This window comes from Amblyomma americanum, unplaced genomic scaffold (assembly GCF_052857255.1).
Source record: "Amblyomma americanum isolate KBUSLIRL-KWMA unplaced genomic scaffold, ASM5285725v1 scaffold_428, whole genome shotgun sequence".
Classification (NCBI taxonomy): domain Eukaryota; kingdom Metazoa; phylum Arthropoda; class Arachnida; order Ixodida; family Ixodidae; genus Amblyomma; species Amblyomma americanum.
In genome coordinates, this window is record NW_027526899.1 from 111576 (window position 1) to 125291 (window position 13716).

Consider the following 13716-nt stretch of genomic DNA (forward strand, 5'->3'; position numbering starts at 1 on the left):
CAGAATTGGAGTGTTGGTGAGTGAAAAAATAGAATCGGAATGGAATACATTGCCCCGCCGTGGTGGCTCAGTGGTTGGGGCGCTCGGCTACTGAACCGGGTGTCTGGGGTTCGATCCCGACTGCGGCAGCTGCGTTTTTATGGCGGCAAAGCGCTAAGGCGCCTGTGTGGTGTGCGATGTCAGTGCGCGTTGAAGATCCCCAGGTGCTCGAAATTATTCTGGAGCCCTCCACTACGCCACATCTTTCTTCTTTCACTCCCTCCTCTATCCCTTCCCTTACGGCACAGTTCAGGTGTTCAAGGATATATGAGACAGATACTGCACCATTTCCTTTCTTTAAAATTATTATTATTAATAAAATACATTGGCAAATGAAAAGCAAAGGCTATCGCATACCCTCCACATAACTCCAATTGATTGCCCCTAAATTTTTTAAAATGGTTTTTGCAGTACTGCCTAATATCACTGCACCTTTGTTTGCTTAATGTCAAAATTGAAAGCTGCAGATGTGTTGTGTTTTCAATTTGGCATTGTAATAGTGCTAGCAAAACGTATGAGTGGGGAGAACAAAAGTTGAGCCTCAAGATTACGTGGCTTGCTTTTGTATTTAGGCTTTAAGAATTACGTTTTTTGAACAAAAAATTTGAAGAACTGGTGTCACTTGACAGATCACTGTTCCTGTGTTGCATGCAAATGGCATATTTTGTGGAATATTGTGTCCTCACTATATTCAGCCATTTTGTCAGAATAGCACTTGTGCTGAAATTGTGGTTTGAGTTAGCTTCTTTGTAAGCTGCACATGTTACTGAAGCTAGCCTTGTCATATTTTCATTGGGTGTTAATGACAAGAAGGCTATTGGGTCAGTCACCACTGATGTCAGTGTTGTAATTGCTGCGATTCATTATAAGCTGTTCAGCTGATGTGCTTTTAGAAACATTCACTGCACTGTGGCGAGAAATCTTTCAGTGTGTTTTCAGATTCCATTCTATTTCTTCCTGTGTGTTGTTGGTTGCTTCCCATGAGTATTTTGTTAAACCTGCTGCCAAAAACAGGTCTTGACATACTGACTGTTTGTTGTAGTACTAATGCCTTTTATTTGTGTCCTGTACTTTAAAACTCCACAGCACTGGCACTCTTTCATTTGCCATTTGTGTGACTTTTAGCACCCCCACCCCCCAGAAAATGATTTCTGGCATCACTCTTTGCACTGCTCAGCTCTGTGCCTTCAAGAGTAATACTGTGTGTGGTTGCATTCCCTCACTAGTGTCACAACAGTGGGCAGATGTTTTGTTTGTTGGTTTGGAGAAATATGCCAAGTGTTCATTCTGTATATCAGTAGTCGTTTACGTAAGTTAGGGTAATTAACATTTATATGAGCAGCAACCAGAACCGCACAATTAAAAATTATTCCCCAAGATCTGGTTGCATTTCTGCTGTGTGAAAAATTTGTGGACAAATGCAATGTGGTATTACTAGAGTGCAGCTCGATATGTCCGCACATGATAAAGGTTTAACTGGCATCGATGTTTTCACTTTGTTGGGCAGTGTTAGCTCACAGTTACACTGTAATGTTTGCAACAAAAATGGTTATGTATGGAATGCACCATTTCTTGTTTCATTGAAATGGAATATTTTTCAACCTAAATAATATATTCAGGTTTTTATGAAGACAGCCTGTCAGTTTTCCAGCCCAAAAATCTAGAACATATTATGACAGGAACGTGCGAAATTTTATGCAAAGTGTCGTAATTGACTAAAATAGTGGCATAAATATGCTTTGACTTAGAAGGTAAACTCTTGAAGGTCCATGAAAATGATTTCTATTTCGAAGGTGAGCATTACATTTGACATTGAGGCAAAGAGTTATGCTAAAATGGTGGCAAAATATTTTTGCACAACAATGGCGGACGATATTCTACACCGCTCACTGTTTCCCAAAATATTCACTGCATTCACTGTATGGCATAAAAAATCTAGCGTATTTACACTATGAAGGATGTGAAGTTCGCCTCAAAACAAAGAAAGGCTACTAGATGCAGCCCACTCTCGGAAAAAGCTGCAAGTTTGCTTTATGTGCTGTTACATAACGTGTCGAAGGGTTAAGGTGTGTTTTGGGGTGAGTTGCTATTGTACTCTCTAGCAGATGGATAAGAAAGATGATACAGAGAGATGGCAGATCACTACTGAGGCGCTTTATACTTTACCATTTTTGTATGTTTAAGCATCTCCCATCGCTGCTTCACAAAGTTTGAATTTTGTTTCAGAAATTTCTAAATACTTGGGGAATTTCTACTCCTTCAGTGGCAGATTATTACTGTGCAGAAATTTATCCCCTGAAAAAAAAATCTGGCAATGCTTGCCTGACATACTGGGTATATTCAGTTTTTTGCGGAAACTTTTCAAATGATTCACTTTATATCCTTCTTGTCATCACCTTAACTATGTGTTGTCTTTTGATGTTGGATCTGCTGTTCACGCAGATTTTTTTACACCAAAAGAAAAGATCTAGTCATTTTTCTCTGTTATTGGTATGGTATCAATACTATTGTTTGGACGAGTTTCACTCTGACCTATTTTCTTTGCACAAGTACGTACCTGATTAGAGATGGCGTGGTATGCCAAGTGTATTAAACTTGCATGTCACATCAGCCTTGTACTTGTGTCTGGAAGACTTTTCGTTTCACATGTTGGGCCAATTGGTGGAAACTGAGGGGAGACATTAGCGATACTTGCGCGAGAGAGGATAGTACTGTTACACGCACATGACAATTCCCTGTTTGGTCATCATTGCTGGTCACGTTAACACCAGTGCATTGCTTCCACAGGACCAGGTAGAGTGGAAAGCGCTACTCACTTCTCTTGAAAATTATCGCCCCACAAAACTTCCCATTGTTGGGCCTTTCACACACTGTAATGACAAGTACAAAACACAGATCACGTAAACGGTGCCTGTCAACTCTTTTGTCTGCCCAGAGCTTTATGCAGCACTAGAGGAAGCAGATATGCTTACTACTAGACCCAATCCATTGCATAAATATACAGATATTTCTATAGAGCATTCGAGGCACTCAGAGTGTGCTTGGAATTCTACCAGGCCTTGCTTTAGAGAGTGCTTTCAAGGAATTCCACAATGTGAAACAGATTCCAAAACAAGCAATTGAAACAACTTCCATATGGTGAAACAGCCTCTAGGAAATTGGGAGACATAAGACCCCCTGAAATGCAACACAATGCAATTTTCTGCAGATGTAACGAAACGGGTTTTTTCAGTGCCCTGTCAACCATGTTTAGCCATAACTGCAATCAACATGTAGCTTGACGCAGCCAAGAGCTTCAAAAAATGTCCTTGTTTGTAGCCAGCTCCCATGCTCGAGAGGAGTTTGATTGCAATTACTTCAATGTTATGCACAACTGTGGACTTTCATGAACACACCTGAGCCAAACATTCCAGTGCATGCAAATCTTCAAATGTGTATGCAACATCCGGTACCTATTTCATTGCAATGCCAGAAACGCTTTCCTCACAAGTGAAAAAATAGCAGCAGCAACCTGGCAACATGTGAAACATGGATATTCATGCGAACTGCTGTACTGGCTCAATGGCTTTTTTGTTTGGCTGCTGAGTGCAATGTTGTCGAATGAAATCCTGGCAACGGTCACTTCATTTTGACGGAATTCATACGGTATGCGGTGTCAGAGCGCATTAAAGAACCTCAGGTGATCGAAATTATTCGAAGCTATCACCATGTTTTGGCAGAAGCCAAGCCCCACTGCTTCCCATCTCCCAAGTCCAGAGCTACATCCACTGACCTCCATAAGTGAGCTGCAGTCTAGGGCTGCACTAGGCATCTATTTCCAGCCATAGTATAAGCTAAATAGTTGTATCATAAGCATGATGTCTGCTGGTATTTCTTTCTTGTCCAAATTCTTTCATATCCTTTTTTCTCTAACTGATGGATGGTTCCGGGTACTTTTTGTGTGTTGTCCAACGTGCAGTCATTTAGAAAGAAAGAATTTAAGCATCGCTGTTTATGGCAGTGCAGTTTTTATTCACTTACACTGCTTTTCTCTGTTAATTTCGCAGGCTAATATTGACAAGCCAAAGGAATACATGCTACCACAGGAAGAAGCCTTCAATATAAATCCTCGCCTTCACAGATGCTTTGTCCTGATGTTCATAGCCTGTGAATTAACTTGTTTATAGACCTTAGTGCCTGTCGTCCATGGACGAAATGGTGTGCATAATGCCCCATCCATGAAAAGCACAGATACTTTAAGCATCGATGAGGGTTATTATTGAAGATATCATGGGGCAACATGGTATAAGCATAAAGAAGGGTATGAGTATACAGGACACCTTGTTATCATTTGGTAGAGCACAGTGCAAGCAGAATATTTTTCCCCAATTTTTCAAGACTTCATGGAGCAAGCTGTTGGAAACAAAAATACAGTCTGTGCAATAAGTAGCCATTGGATGAATGTGCCATTGGTGGCCATCCTTAATCTCCCTTCTGGTGCTAAATGGACTTTAAGAAATGTCTAGCCTTACTTGTCATTGTTGTTACAGTGCCATGCGAGTGCATTTCTTTTATATTTGGTTATCTTCTCTGTTGTTTTTTGTTTTTGCTTTAGTCACATTTGGAACATTATGATGAAGCATGTCTGCCAAAGCTGCAGCAACAGCTTTTATTACTGTTCAGCCAGACATTCAGGGTGGCATTTTAATCCATTATATGTCAACTGCTCTCAAATGAAAGCCACATTTAATGTGCATTTCACTGCAGTTGCTAATTCAAAGTACACAGTGTAGCGTGGCTTGTTGTCACTGGGCATGGGAGCTTGGCATTATTTTTCATGTGTATAACACAGCTCACACAGGTTCGCTGAACAGTATCTGTTGCTACATATGTTGAACTCGCACCATGACGTCTATTCTATTTTTAGGTTTGCGGTAACAGAAGGTGACTTTTTGCTGAATGAAGTTTAATATTATTATATTTACATGTAATTCTTTATAATTTTCTGACCAAAAATGGAAACCTTTTTTATGTCCATTGCTCATGATGTATGTGTTTTTTATGCAATCCATGACTGTGGTATGAACTATGAACCAGCTTTGAGAAGAAATGAGGCAGGGGGCTATTTATAGCTTAACCTTTGAATAATTAGGGAATATCTTCCGGCCCCTTGAAGTCCGATTTAATGAGGTTTTACTATTCTTCCTGTTAGCTTTAAATCTTGCATCATATGAATTCATGGTTTCGTATTGTTACTTATTCTGCGTGTCTACATCACCTATTGCATGCTGTTAATGCTGTCCAATCAAGAAATCTACATTTCTATGGACATCATGATTTTTTTAGTATGGTAGAGTCAGTATAGTTTTGTATATTTTGGTTGCAAAGACCAGATCCTATTTTGATAAAGAACATGGAGTTATGTTTGCACATTTATATTTTTAAATTGTTTTTATACAAAACGTACATTCGATTCGATATTGGAAGGTATTTTTTTCTTAATATTCACATTTGAAATTTAAGCATTCACACACACCTAATAATTCGGTAACTGGAACGGTGGGAATTTTTTCTGAGCTGTTGGATATGTTCCTTATAGAAATCTAAAAACTAAAAATTTACTTCTAGTGGACTGTTGTTCTTGACTGAAGGGATTAAGCTCTACATATGAAATGTAACTCTACTCAAGTAACGCAGCTATTGCATAGCACTCTTGTCTACAGTCACAATCTGATAGCCCTAGCAGTATGTGAGCTGTGGCGTATTGGGCCCCACGTTTTAATAAAAGTGGTCTGGTTTTGTAATGCAGGAATGGCCACCGCAGACTGCAAGGCTGGCGTGTTTCTCGGACAAAATTCACCTGATCAAGAGTGCCCAGTCAACCACAGCGTGCCATCCATTAATACAAGCACGAGTACTCACCGGGACAAGCCCACAGGAAAGCAGATTCACCAGTGCACCCACTGCGGCAACATTTTCAAGAAGAGATCAGTCCTGGCTGCGCACGTTCACACCCACGCAGGCGACCGCCCGTATCATTGCAGTGACTGTGATAGCACGTTCGCTTATAAGAACGGCCTGGTCAGACACCTGCGCACCCATACCGGTGATCGTCCATACTGTTGTGACCACTGTGGCAGCACATTTGCTGTGAAGAGCAATTTGGACAGACACCTGCGCACGCATACGGGTGATCGTCCATATCATTGTGACCACTGTGACAGAAAATTTTCAGTGAAGAACAATTTGGACAATCACCTGCGCACCCATACGGGTGATCGTCCATACCGTTGTGACCACTGTGGCAATGCATTTGTACAAAAGAGCCACCTGGTAGATCATTTCCGCATCCACACTGGTGAGAAGCCATTCCAATGCCAGCTGTGCCCCATGGCATTTGCACGAAAGGCAACCCTTGTGGCACACGTGCACTCCCACAAGGGTGAAAAACAATTCCAGTGTGATTTGTGCTCAAAGGCGTTCTCAGTTAAGTGGAATTTAAAACACCACAAAAAGACACGACACTAAAGAAATAATAGTGTTCCATGGTGCCCTTTGGAGGAAGTTTTGGTAGCAATCTTGCTGGCAACCAGATAACGGCGTGCTAGCTAGGTGTCTTGTGACAAGTGTTCTATCCTAAAATGGCGCTCGACTGTTGTCTCGAAAAGCACAAGTTCGATCCTGGCTGCGACGGCCGTATTTCAGTGGAGGCGAAATGTTGAAGGCATGTGTACTGTGCGATGTCGACCACCCTAGGTGGTCGAAATTACCAGAGCTCTTCACTTTGGCGTCGCTTTGGGTCGTTAAGCTCCATAAAGCAAATGAAACCGTATGTCCGTAGTTAGTTTAATTTGCAAGCATTCTTTAATGTTGACACTACACTGTCACTGGGCTCGTATCCTCTTTCGGAACCGCTAGCCTACTGTGCTTCCAGACTTATGTGGACTAGAGGAAATTGTGACACATAGGGATGACATCACTTCCCATTAAAGAGAGGTTTTCAGTGATAATATGTCCAGGATTTTTACCTCGTGTTCTCAGCTTTCTGATGAAGATCAGAAGAAGAAAATCTGGCCTTATTGTTTACTGAGATTTAGTGCCCTAGGCACACTTGTGTTACTTAAATGTTTTATCACTTTACGGATTCCTATTGCAGCAGCTCTATTTGCACAACATCAAAAGATAATATGCTGCTGTGATGTTTTTTTCGGTGTGGTGTACCAGTGGTACTAGCAGAATGTATGAGAGAAGAGAACAAAAGATTGCATGGATTGCTTGCATGGCTTGCTTTTGTTTTTATTCTTTAAGAACTACTTTCTTTAATCATAAACGTTAAAAGAGTTTAACTGCACCAGTACCACTTCTCAGATCACTTTCGCTGCTGCATGCAAATGACAAATTTGGTGGAATATTTCAGCCTTTTTGGTCAGAATAGCAGTCGTGCTGGAATTGTGCTTCGAGTTAGCTTCTTTGTAAGGTGTATGTATTACTGAAGCTAGCCTTGTCACATTTTCATTGGGTGTTAATGACAAGAAGGCTGTTGGGTTTGGCACCATTGATGTCAGTGTTGTTCTAATTGCTCCGATTCATTATAAGCTGTTCAGCTGATGTGCTTTTAGAAACATTCACTCCACTGAGGCAAGAAGTCCTTCAGTGTATTTTCAAATTCTATTTTATTTCTTGTGTGTTCTTGGTTCCTTCGTATGAATATTTTGCTACACCTGGTGTCAAAAAGTAGTCTCAACATGTTGGCTGTTTGCAGTACTAATTCCTTTTATTACTATTCTGTGCATTAAAACTCAAAAGCATTGATACTCATTGGTTTCCCATTTCTGTGAATAGCTAAGCTGCTCCTCTCCCTAAACTGAGCTTTTATGTTGACAGGCAGTTCTAGTTTCCCCCTCGAAACTAATTTTTGGCATCACTAGTGTTTTGCTCAGCGCAATGTCAGCAACTATACTACTCTGTGTGGTTGCATTCCCTGCCTATTAACACAACATTGTACAGAGGTTTTGTTGGTTTGTTTGGTGGAATTTGGTTACCTTTCATTCTCCACATCAATGGATGTTTACTTAAATTAGGGCTGTTAACAAATAAACATGCGGCAACCAGAACTGGGCACTTAAAAATTATTCCCCAAGTTCTGGTTGCATCCGTCTATAGAGCTGTCTGAAAAATTTGTGGAGAAAAACAGTGCAGCATTCCTTGATGGCAGCTCTAATCTTGTTCGACATGTTTGCTGGTCATAGAGGCTCAACTAGCATCAATGTTTTTACTCTATCGGGGCAGTGTTAGCTCAAAGTTACACTGTATTGTTTGCAATAAAAATTGGTATGTGGCTCTTTCTGGCTATGATGATGTCTGTTCAGCAGCAAAAAATGCATTTATTGCCAAGAAAATTGGATTATAAAAATTTGCCCCGCGCCTGAATAAATTACTCGTGACAACAAGATCAAGAAAAACTCCACAATGACTGTTTATAGGTGAATGGCGGCGTAGCCTCGGGGATCACATGAAAAGAACTGTCTTGATGCACTGCAGACTGCTTGCAAAAGCCGCTGGTTGTGGCGACATGTACATTTCAGTATTTTTTTTAATACAAAAGCATTGCTTGTCCCATTATGAGAATCACCAGCAGCACGTGTTAGTGTACTCGCAGGTGGTACAGAAAATCCCAGGATTGGAACCCTACCGCGGCGGCCATGTTTCAACAGAGGCGAAACACAAAAGGCGCCGTGTGCTGTGTGATATTGGTGGATTAAAGATGCCCAGGTGGTCCGAGCCCTCCACAACAGCACCTCTCTCTTCTTTTCTTCTTCCACTGCCTTCTTTATCCCTTCTCTTATGTAGTGTCCGCCAAGATAAGTGAGACAATTACTGAGTCATTTCCTTTCCTCAAATCCAATTTTGATTTTCAAATGCTGGGACTTATCACACCCACAGCTAAACACCCAAAGGATTGTAGAAATAATTTCTATTATGAATGTGCACTTTATACTTGAAATTGTGATGAAAATAATGCTGCAACTGGTAGCTGAATATGTGCACACAAATATGGTGAACGATGAGCTACACCGCTTACTGTTTTGCAAAATATCATCGGCTACGTACGTTGACTGCACAGCATAAAAAACAACCTTGTTTGCTGGATGAAGGATATAAACTTAATGTGATACAAAGAAATCACCACTAGATGTAGCCCACTATCGGAAAAAGCTGCGAGTTTACTTTTTACGTACACAATAGTGTACCTACATACATACAGTGCCAGAGGGTGTATATTGGGGTGAGTTGCTAGTCCACTTTGTAGCAGACAAGGATAGAAAAGGAGATGTAGAGAAACCAGACCACTATGCTTTACCGTCTTATGCTTTACTATCTTTACGTTTAAGCAAAAGGAAGGACAAACGGAAGGTGGCTGCCACGGGAAGATGCCGAAGGGCGATGGATGGATGGATGGAAGGTAGGAGCGTCCCCTTTGAAACTGGGCAGTGGTAGTTGCCACCGTGCTCAGTTTTTGCTCCTTTATTTTTGTTTAACTCTGCTGTAGGTTGTTAATAAAATTCGCCATTTTCTTTAAAATACGTGTTCCTTCTCTTTAAAACTTATGTCACGGCTCTGCTTTTGTGCCACCAATCCTCCAATATCTTTTTGCTAATTTACACCGCAGATTTATTTACATGAATATTTTTTATCTCTAAACCCTAAGGAAGAGTGACTGTGCATGCATCGACAACTGGATTGATACCATCAAAATTTAGAATGAGGTGTTCTGTTGTTTCTACAGATTTACCACACACAGCACATGTGTCATCTTCGTTAAATTTCTTTTTTTAGCTGAACGTTCTAAGACTCCCTGACCTATATTTCAAAGAGGAGGGCACTGCCCCTTGAGTTATCATAAAACGTTTCCTTCCTGATCTGCCTTTTCCAGCATCGATATAGTTCTACACTATGCTTCTTTTCCATTGAATCTGTCAAATTTTTACCTTCGACGTTTTTAACCTGCCGTTTAATGCTCTTTCTTTCTCCTTCCTCGTCCCTGGCAAACTTACTGGTCAGCTTTCTAGTTCGTTTCCGCCACTGTGTGTCATCGCTCTTTCTGTACAGGTATTTAAATACATTACCTGCCTAACTGTTAGCGTCCAATTTCCCCAGGCGTTCTTCGTATAGTACTTTACTCTGAGCTTCCCGTGCTTCGAACGTTGCCAAGTCCATATCCCCCTGTACTGCCTCGTTTGTGGTTTTCCCGTGCGCACCTAGTGCTAATCTTCCAACAGTTCTCTGATTTACTTCTAATCGCAACTGAACTTCAGCCCTTAAGCATAGAACCGCATTCCCGAAAGTAAGCCCCGGCACCATTATTCTTTTCCAAATACCTCTGAGGACTTCATACCTGTTGTACCCCCACAAGGCCCTATGTTTCATTATCCCGGCATCTCTTCGCCCTTTTGCTATGAGACTCTTCGTGCTTTTCCGTGTACATATGCCCTTTGTTTGCCCATACCCCGAGGTATTTGTATTCGGTCACTCTGGGTATTTCATGGCCCTGTATTGTAAGCTCCTGATCAGTTGTGCCGTTGAAAACCATCACACCTGACCTAGTTGCGCTAAAACTGAAACCTAGACTGTCTCCTTCGTCTCCACAGAAGTTCACCAAAGTTTGCAAATCTTCCTGGTTATTTGCTAACAGTACAATATCGTCCGCATACATTAAACCCGGTAGTCGTTGCTCAACAACCTTTCCGCCTAATGTGTATGACAGATCATAACCTAATAATAATAATTGGTTTTGGGCGGAAGGAAATGGCGCAGTATCTGTCTCATATAGCGTTGGACACCTGTACTGCGCCGTAAGGGAAGGGATAAAGGAGGGAGTGAAAGAAGAAAGGAAGAAGAGGTGCCGTAGTGGAGGGCTCCGGAATAATTTTGACAACCTGGGGATCTTTAACGTGCACTGACATCGCACAGCACAAGGGCGCCTTAGCGTTTTTCCTCCATAAAAACGCAGCCGCCGCGGTCGGGTTCGAACCCGGCACAGATCATAACCTAGATTGCTTCCTTGTAGCCTTCTCTCCATACTTATCATATGAAGCATGAACAGCAGAGGTGATAGAGAACAACCTTGCCTTAATTTTTTTTTGTACCTGGACTGTTGATGTACCCTTTATTCCTTCTCATGTATTTCAACTTTATTCTTTCGATATATTTCCTGTAGAAAATTAATTAATCTCAAAACCGCTTACAGCGCCGATTCAGCAGCGGCGGCAGCGGCATGATCGAATGTTGTTTTTGCCTTCTTGTGTTAGCAGCGGCGTGACAGCCGTTGCGTTCTTTAGAGGGTCTCGTGTGGTCGTCGTGTGGTCGTCGGTGGTCGTGTCGAGTGTGGTGCGCAGGTAAAGTGAACTAGAAGAGAGGGTGTCAAACGCCTATGCCGCCTGTGTATCAAAATCTAGGTAAAAAAAAAAAAGGTAATTTCCGCTTGGAGCGCTGCGCACGTTATCCTTGCCTAGGTGCCTTTTTAGAGGCGGCAGAACCACTGGGATGCCGCATCGGGCGCCCGAAAGTGAAGCCACCTGAAGTTGGGCAGCATGTCCCGGATGTCAGCTTTTGGCAGTGCATGAACAAGCCGTGCTAGCTAAAAAAAAAAATAACAGAAACCGAAACTGCAGTTTGTGCCGCGCCGTCTTGCTGCTGCCGTGGACTAGACTCTCCGTGCCACGCAGCGCCACTTTTGAATGCGCGTTTAGAGCACCCACGACTTTACTCTCCCAACCCCAATAGGTGCTTTTGGCAGATGAGTACTACAAACACGCCCTTCAAACCGCGCTGGGAATTGTTTCGTTCGGCTTGACGTCTTCCAGCTGCAGAATGCGTCACGCAAACGCACGCTGTCGACCACTGAAAGGAGTTTTCGTCTGCGAGGTGTCTGTAGTGTTTTCTTTCAGCTTGTGAATGAGGGAAAATAAAGCACAACTGGATCAGCTCAGACTTGGCGGCGGCTCCCTGCACACAATGCAGCGAACGTTGCATTGTTAAGGATCCTACAGCCACCGGTTATACATGTCAGGCGATGGATGCGCGAACTGCATAATTGCGAAGCATGGACGGCTAGCTCATCGACAAAGTGGGCACACTTCGTTCTAGTCAATGTAAAAGTATGAGTGAACTCAGAAGTACAATCAAGCCGCCTTGTTGAACTTCAGTGCAGCGTATGCAAAGGGGATAGCGTTATTCAAAAGCATGGGCGCATTGCACTTAACTGCACGAAGAAAAAGATTGCAGTAATTTAGACATAATAGCACCTATCTCCGCACATATCAGGCTATAATGAGAGCGTATACACGTGTGAAGTAGAAATGAAAGAAAAATCAGCTAAAGCAGATATTCTTCATTGTTTTTAACTCGAAAATGTTGTACATAAATAATATTCATTTCCAATAGGAGGCAAGGAAAAGGCTATATTAAATCGGCTTGAGCGGGCCTCCAAAACTCCGCAACTGCACCTTTAAAGGGGGAAGGAACAAAATTTGTGTTTCGCATTTTCTCATACATTGGCAAATATAGATAAGCACGTGGTAATCAACTATAGGTACCCGGTAAACAGACTGTGATTGAGGTCACGCAGACATAGCTGTTTGTTCGGTCGATCGCATTCCGGCTCATGGGGAAGGCTAGTACGGTTAAGAGACACAGGTTAATAAAACCGCGAGGGAGTTATTGTAGCTCTTTGTACATATGTGACGAGAGCACTAAATTTACATGTTACACCACTTCACTGCTGATACCAAACTGCATGAAAGAAACATTTTTATATAGTGTTAAGTGGACAGGTTTTATATGGAGCAGGGAACACGACGCACAACAGATGTCAAGTAAATGCCGCTCTTATGGGCAACACGGCAGGCCGCCGGACGCCGTTCTCCTCTTCTCGCCGGCTTCGCTCTAATCGTCTTCATCAGGTACGTCTCTCACACGCAGGTTCTTCCTGGATCCCTGGGCAGCCGAAGGTCCCTGCGTGATGGTTAACCCCTCGGGCACGGCAGGCAGGGCCACGTGGTCGACTGCAGTCCTAGAGGAACCACGTCCACTGCTAACCTGCAACTGTGAGGTCGCTGAGTAGATCGACAACAACGCGAAGATGGAACGTATTGCGGCAACATTTATGTTTACATGGTGGAGAGAGGGTGTGCAGATGGTGTCTTTGCACTCACAAAGTGAAGAAGGCCTTCTGGTTTGAAACAATTATTTTTAAATAATTACCCTATGAATCTCCTGTTACTGAACACCACAATGTAAAAAAAAAAACATACGCTCCTTGTTTCCGGTGACTTTTGGCTTCCATCAAAGGAGGGGAAAGCCTCGGAGTGCTTGCCAACGTTTCAACTAGAGGAGTTGTCGTCGTGTGGGTAAAGCACTCGTCAATGGCGTGGAGTATCGCCTTGCCTCCGAGGAAAAAGGCCCAGTGAGGGGGAAAGGTGGGAAGGGTGTTATAGAATGGGGAGGGTGAATCTTGTCGAGGCTTGGTGGCTTCTACAGCGGCTTGAAATAAAAAGGCCGGCTCAACAGAAAGGAATACGGGGGTATTGAGCGTGGAGAGATGTGGCGAACGTGGAGGCTTTGTGTCCAGCTGCAACAGGTGCACCGTGACACGACTGGCTTCGTTGACCTGAAAAACGAAAAGAATATGATGAAACA

At 42.6% G+C, this 13716-nt stretch overlaps 1 protein-coding gene across 1 annotated transcript in view; it reads left to right on the forward strand.

The window, feature by feature from the left end:
- The window catches only part of LOC144112601 (uncharacterized), a 61626-nt gene extending 48579 nt beyond the window's left edge, over positions 1–13047 (forward strand). The window contains exon 5 of the mRNA XM_077645398.1: positions 13000–13047. Coding sequence (XP_077501524.1) covers positions 13000–13047 — 48 coding nt within the window. The remainder of the gene's footprint in view (positions 1–12999) is intronic.
- The last annotated feature ends 669 nt before the right edge of the window (positions 13048–13716 follow it).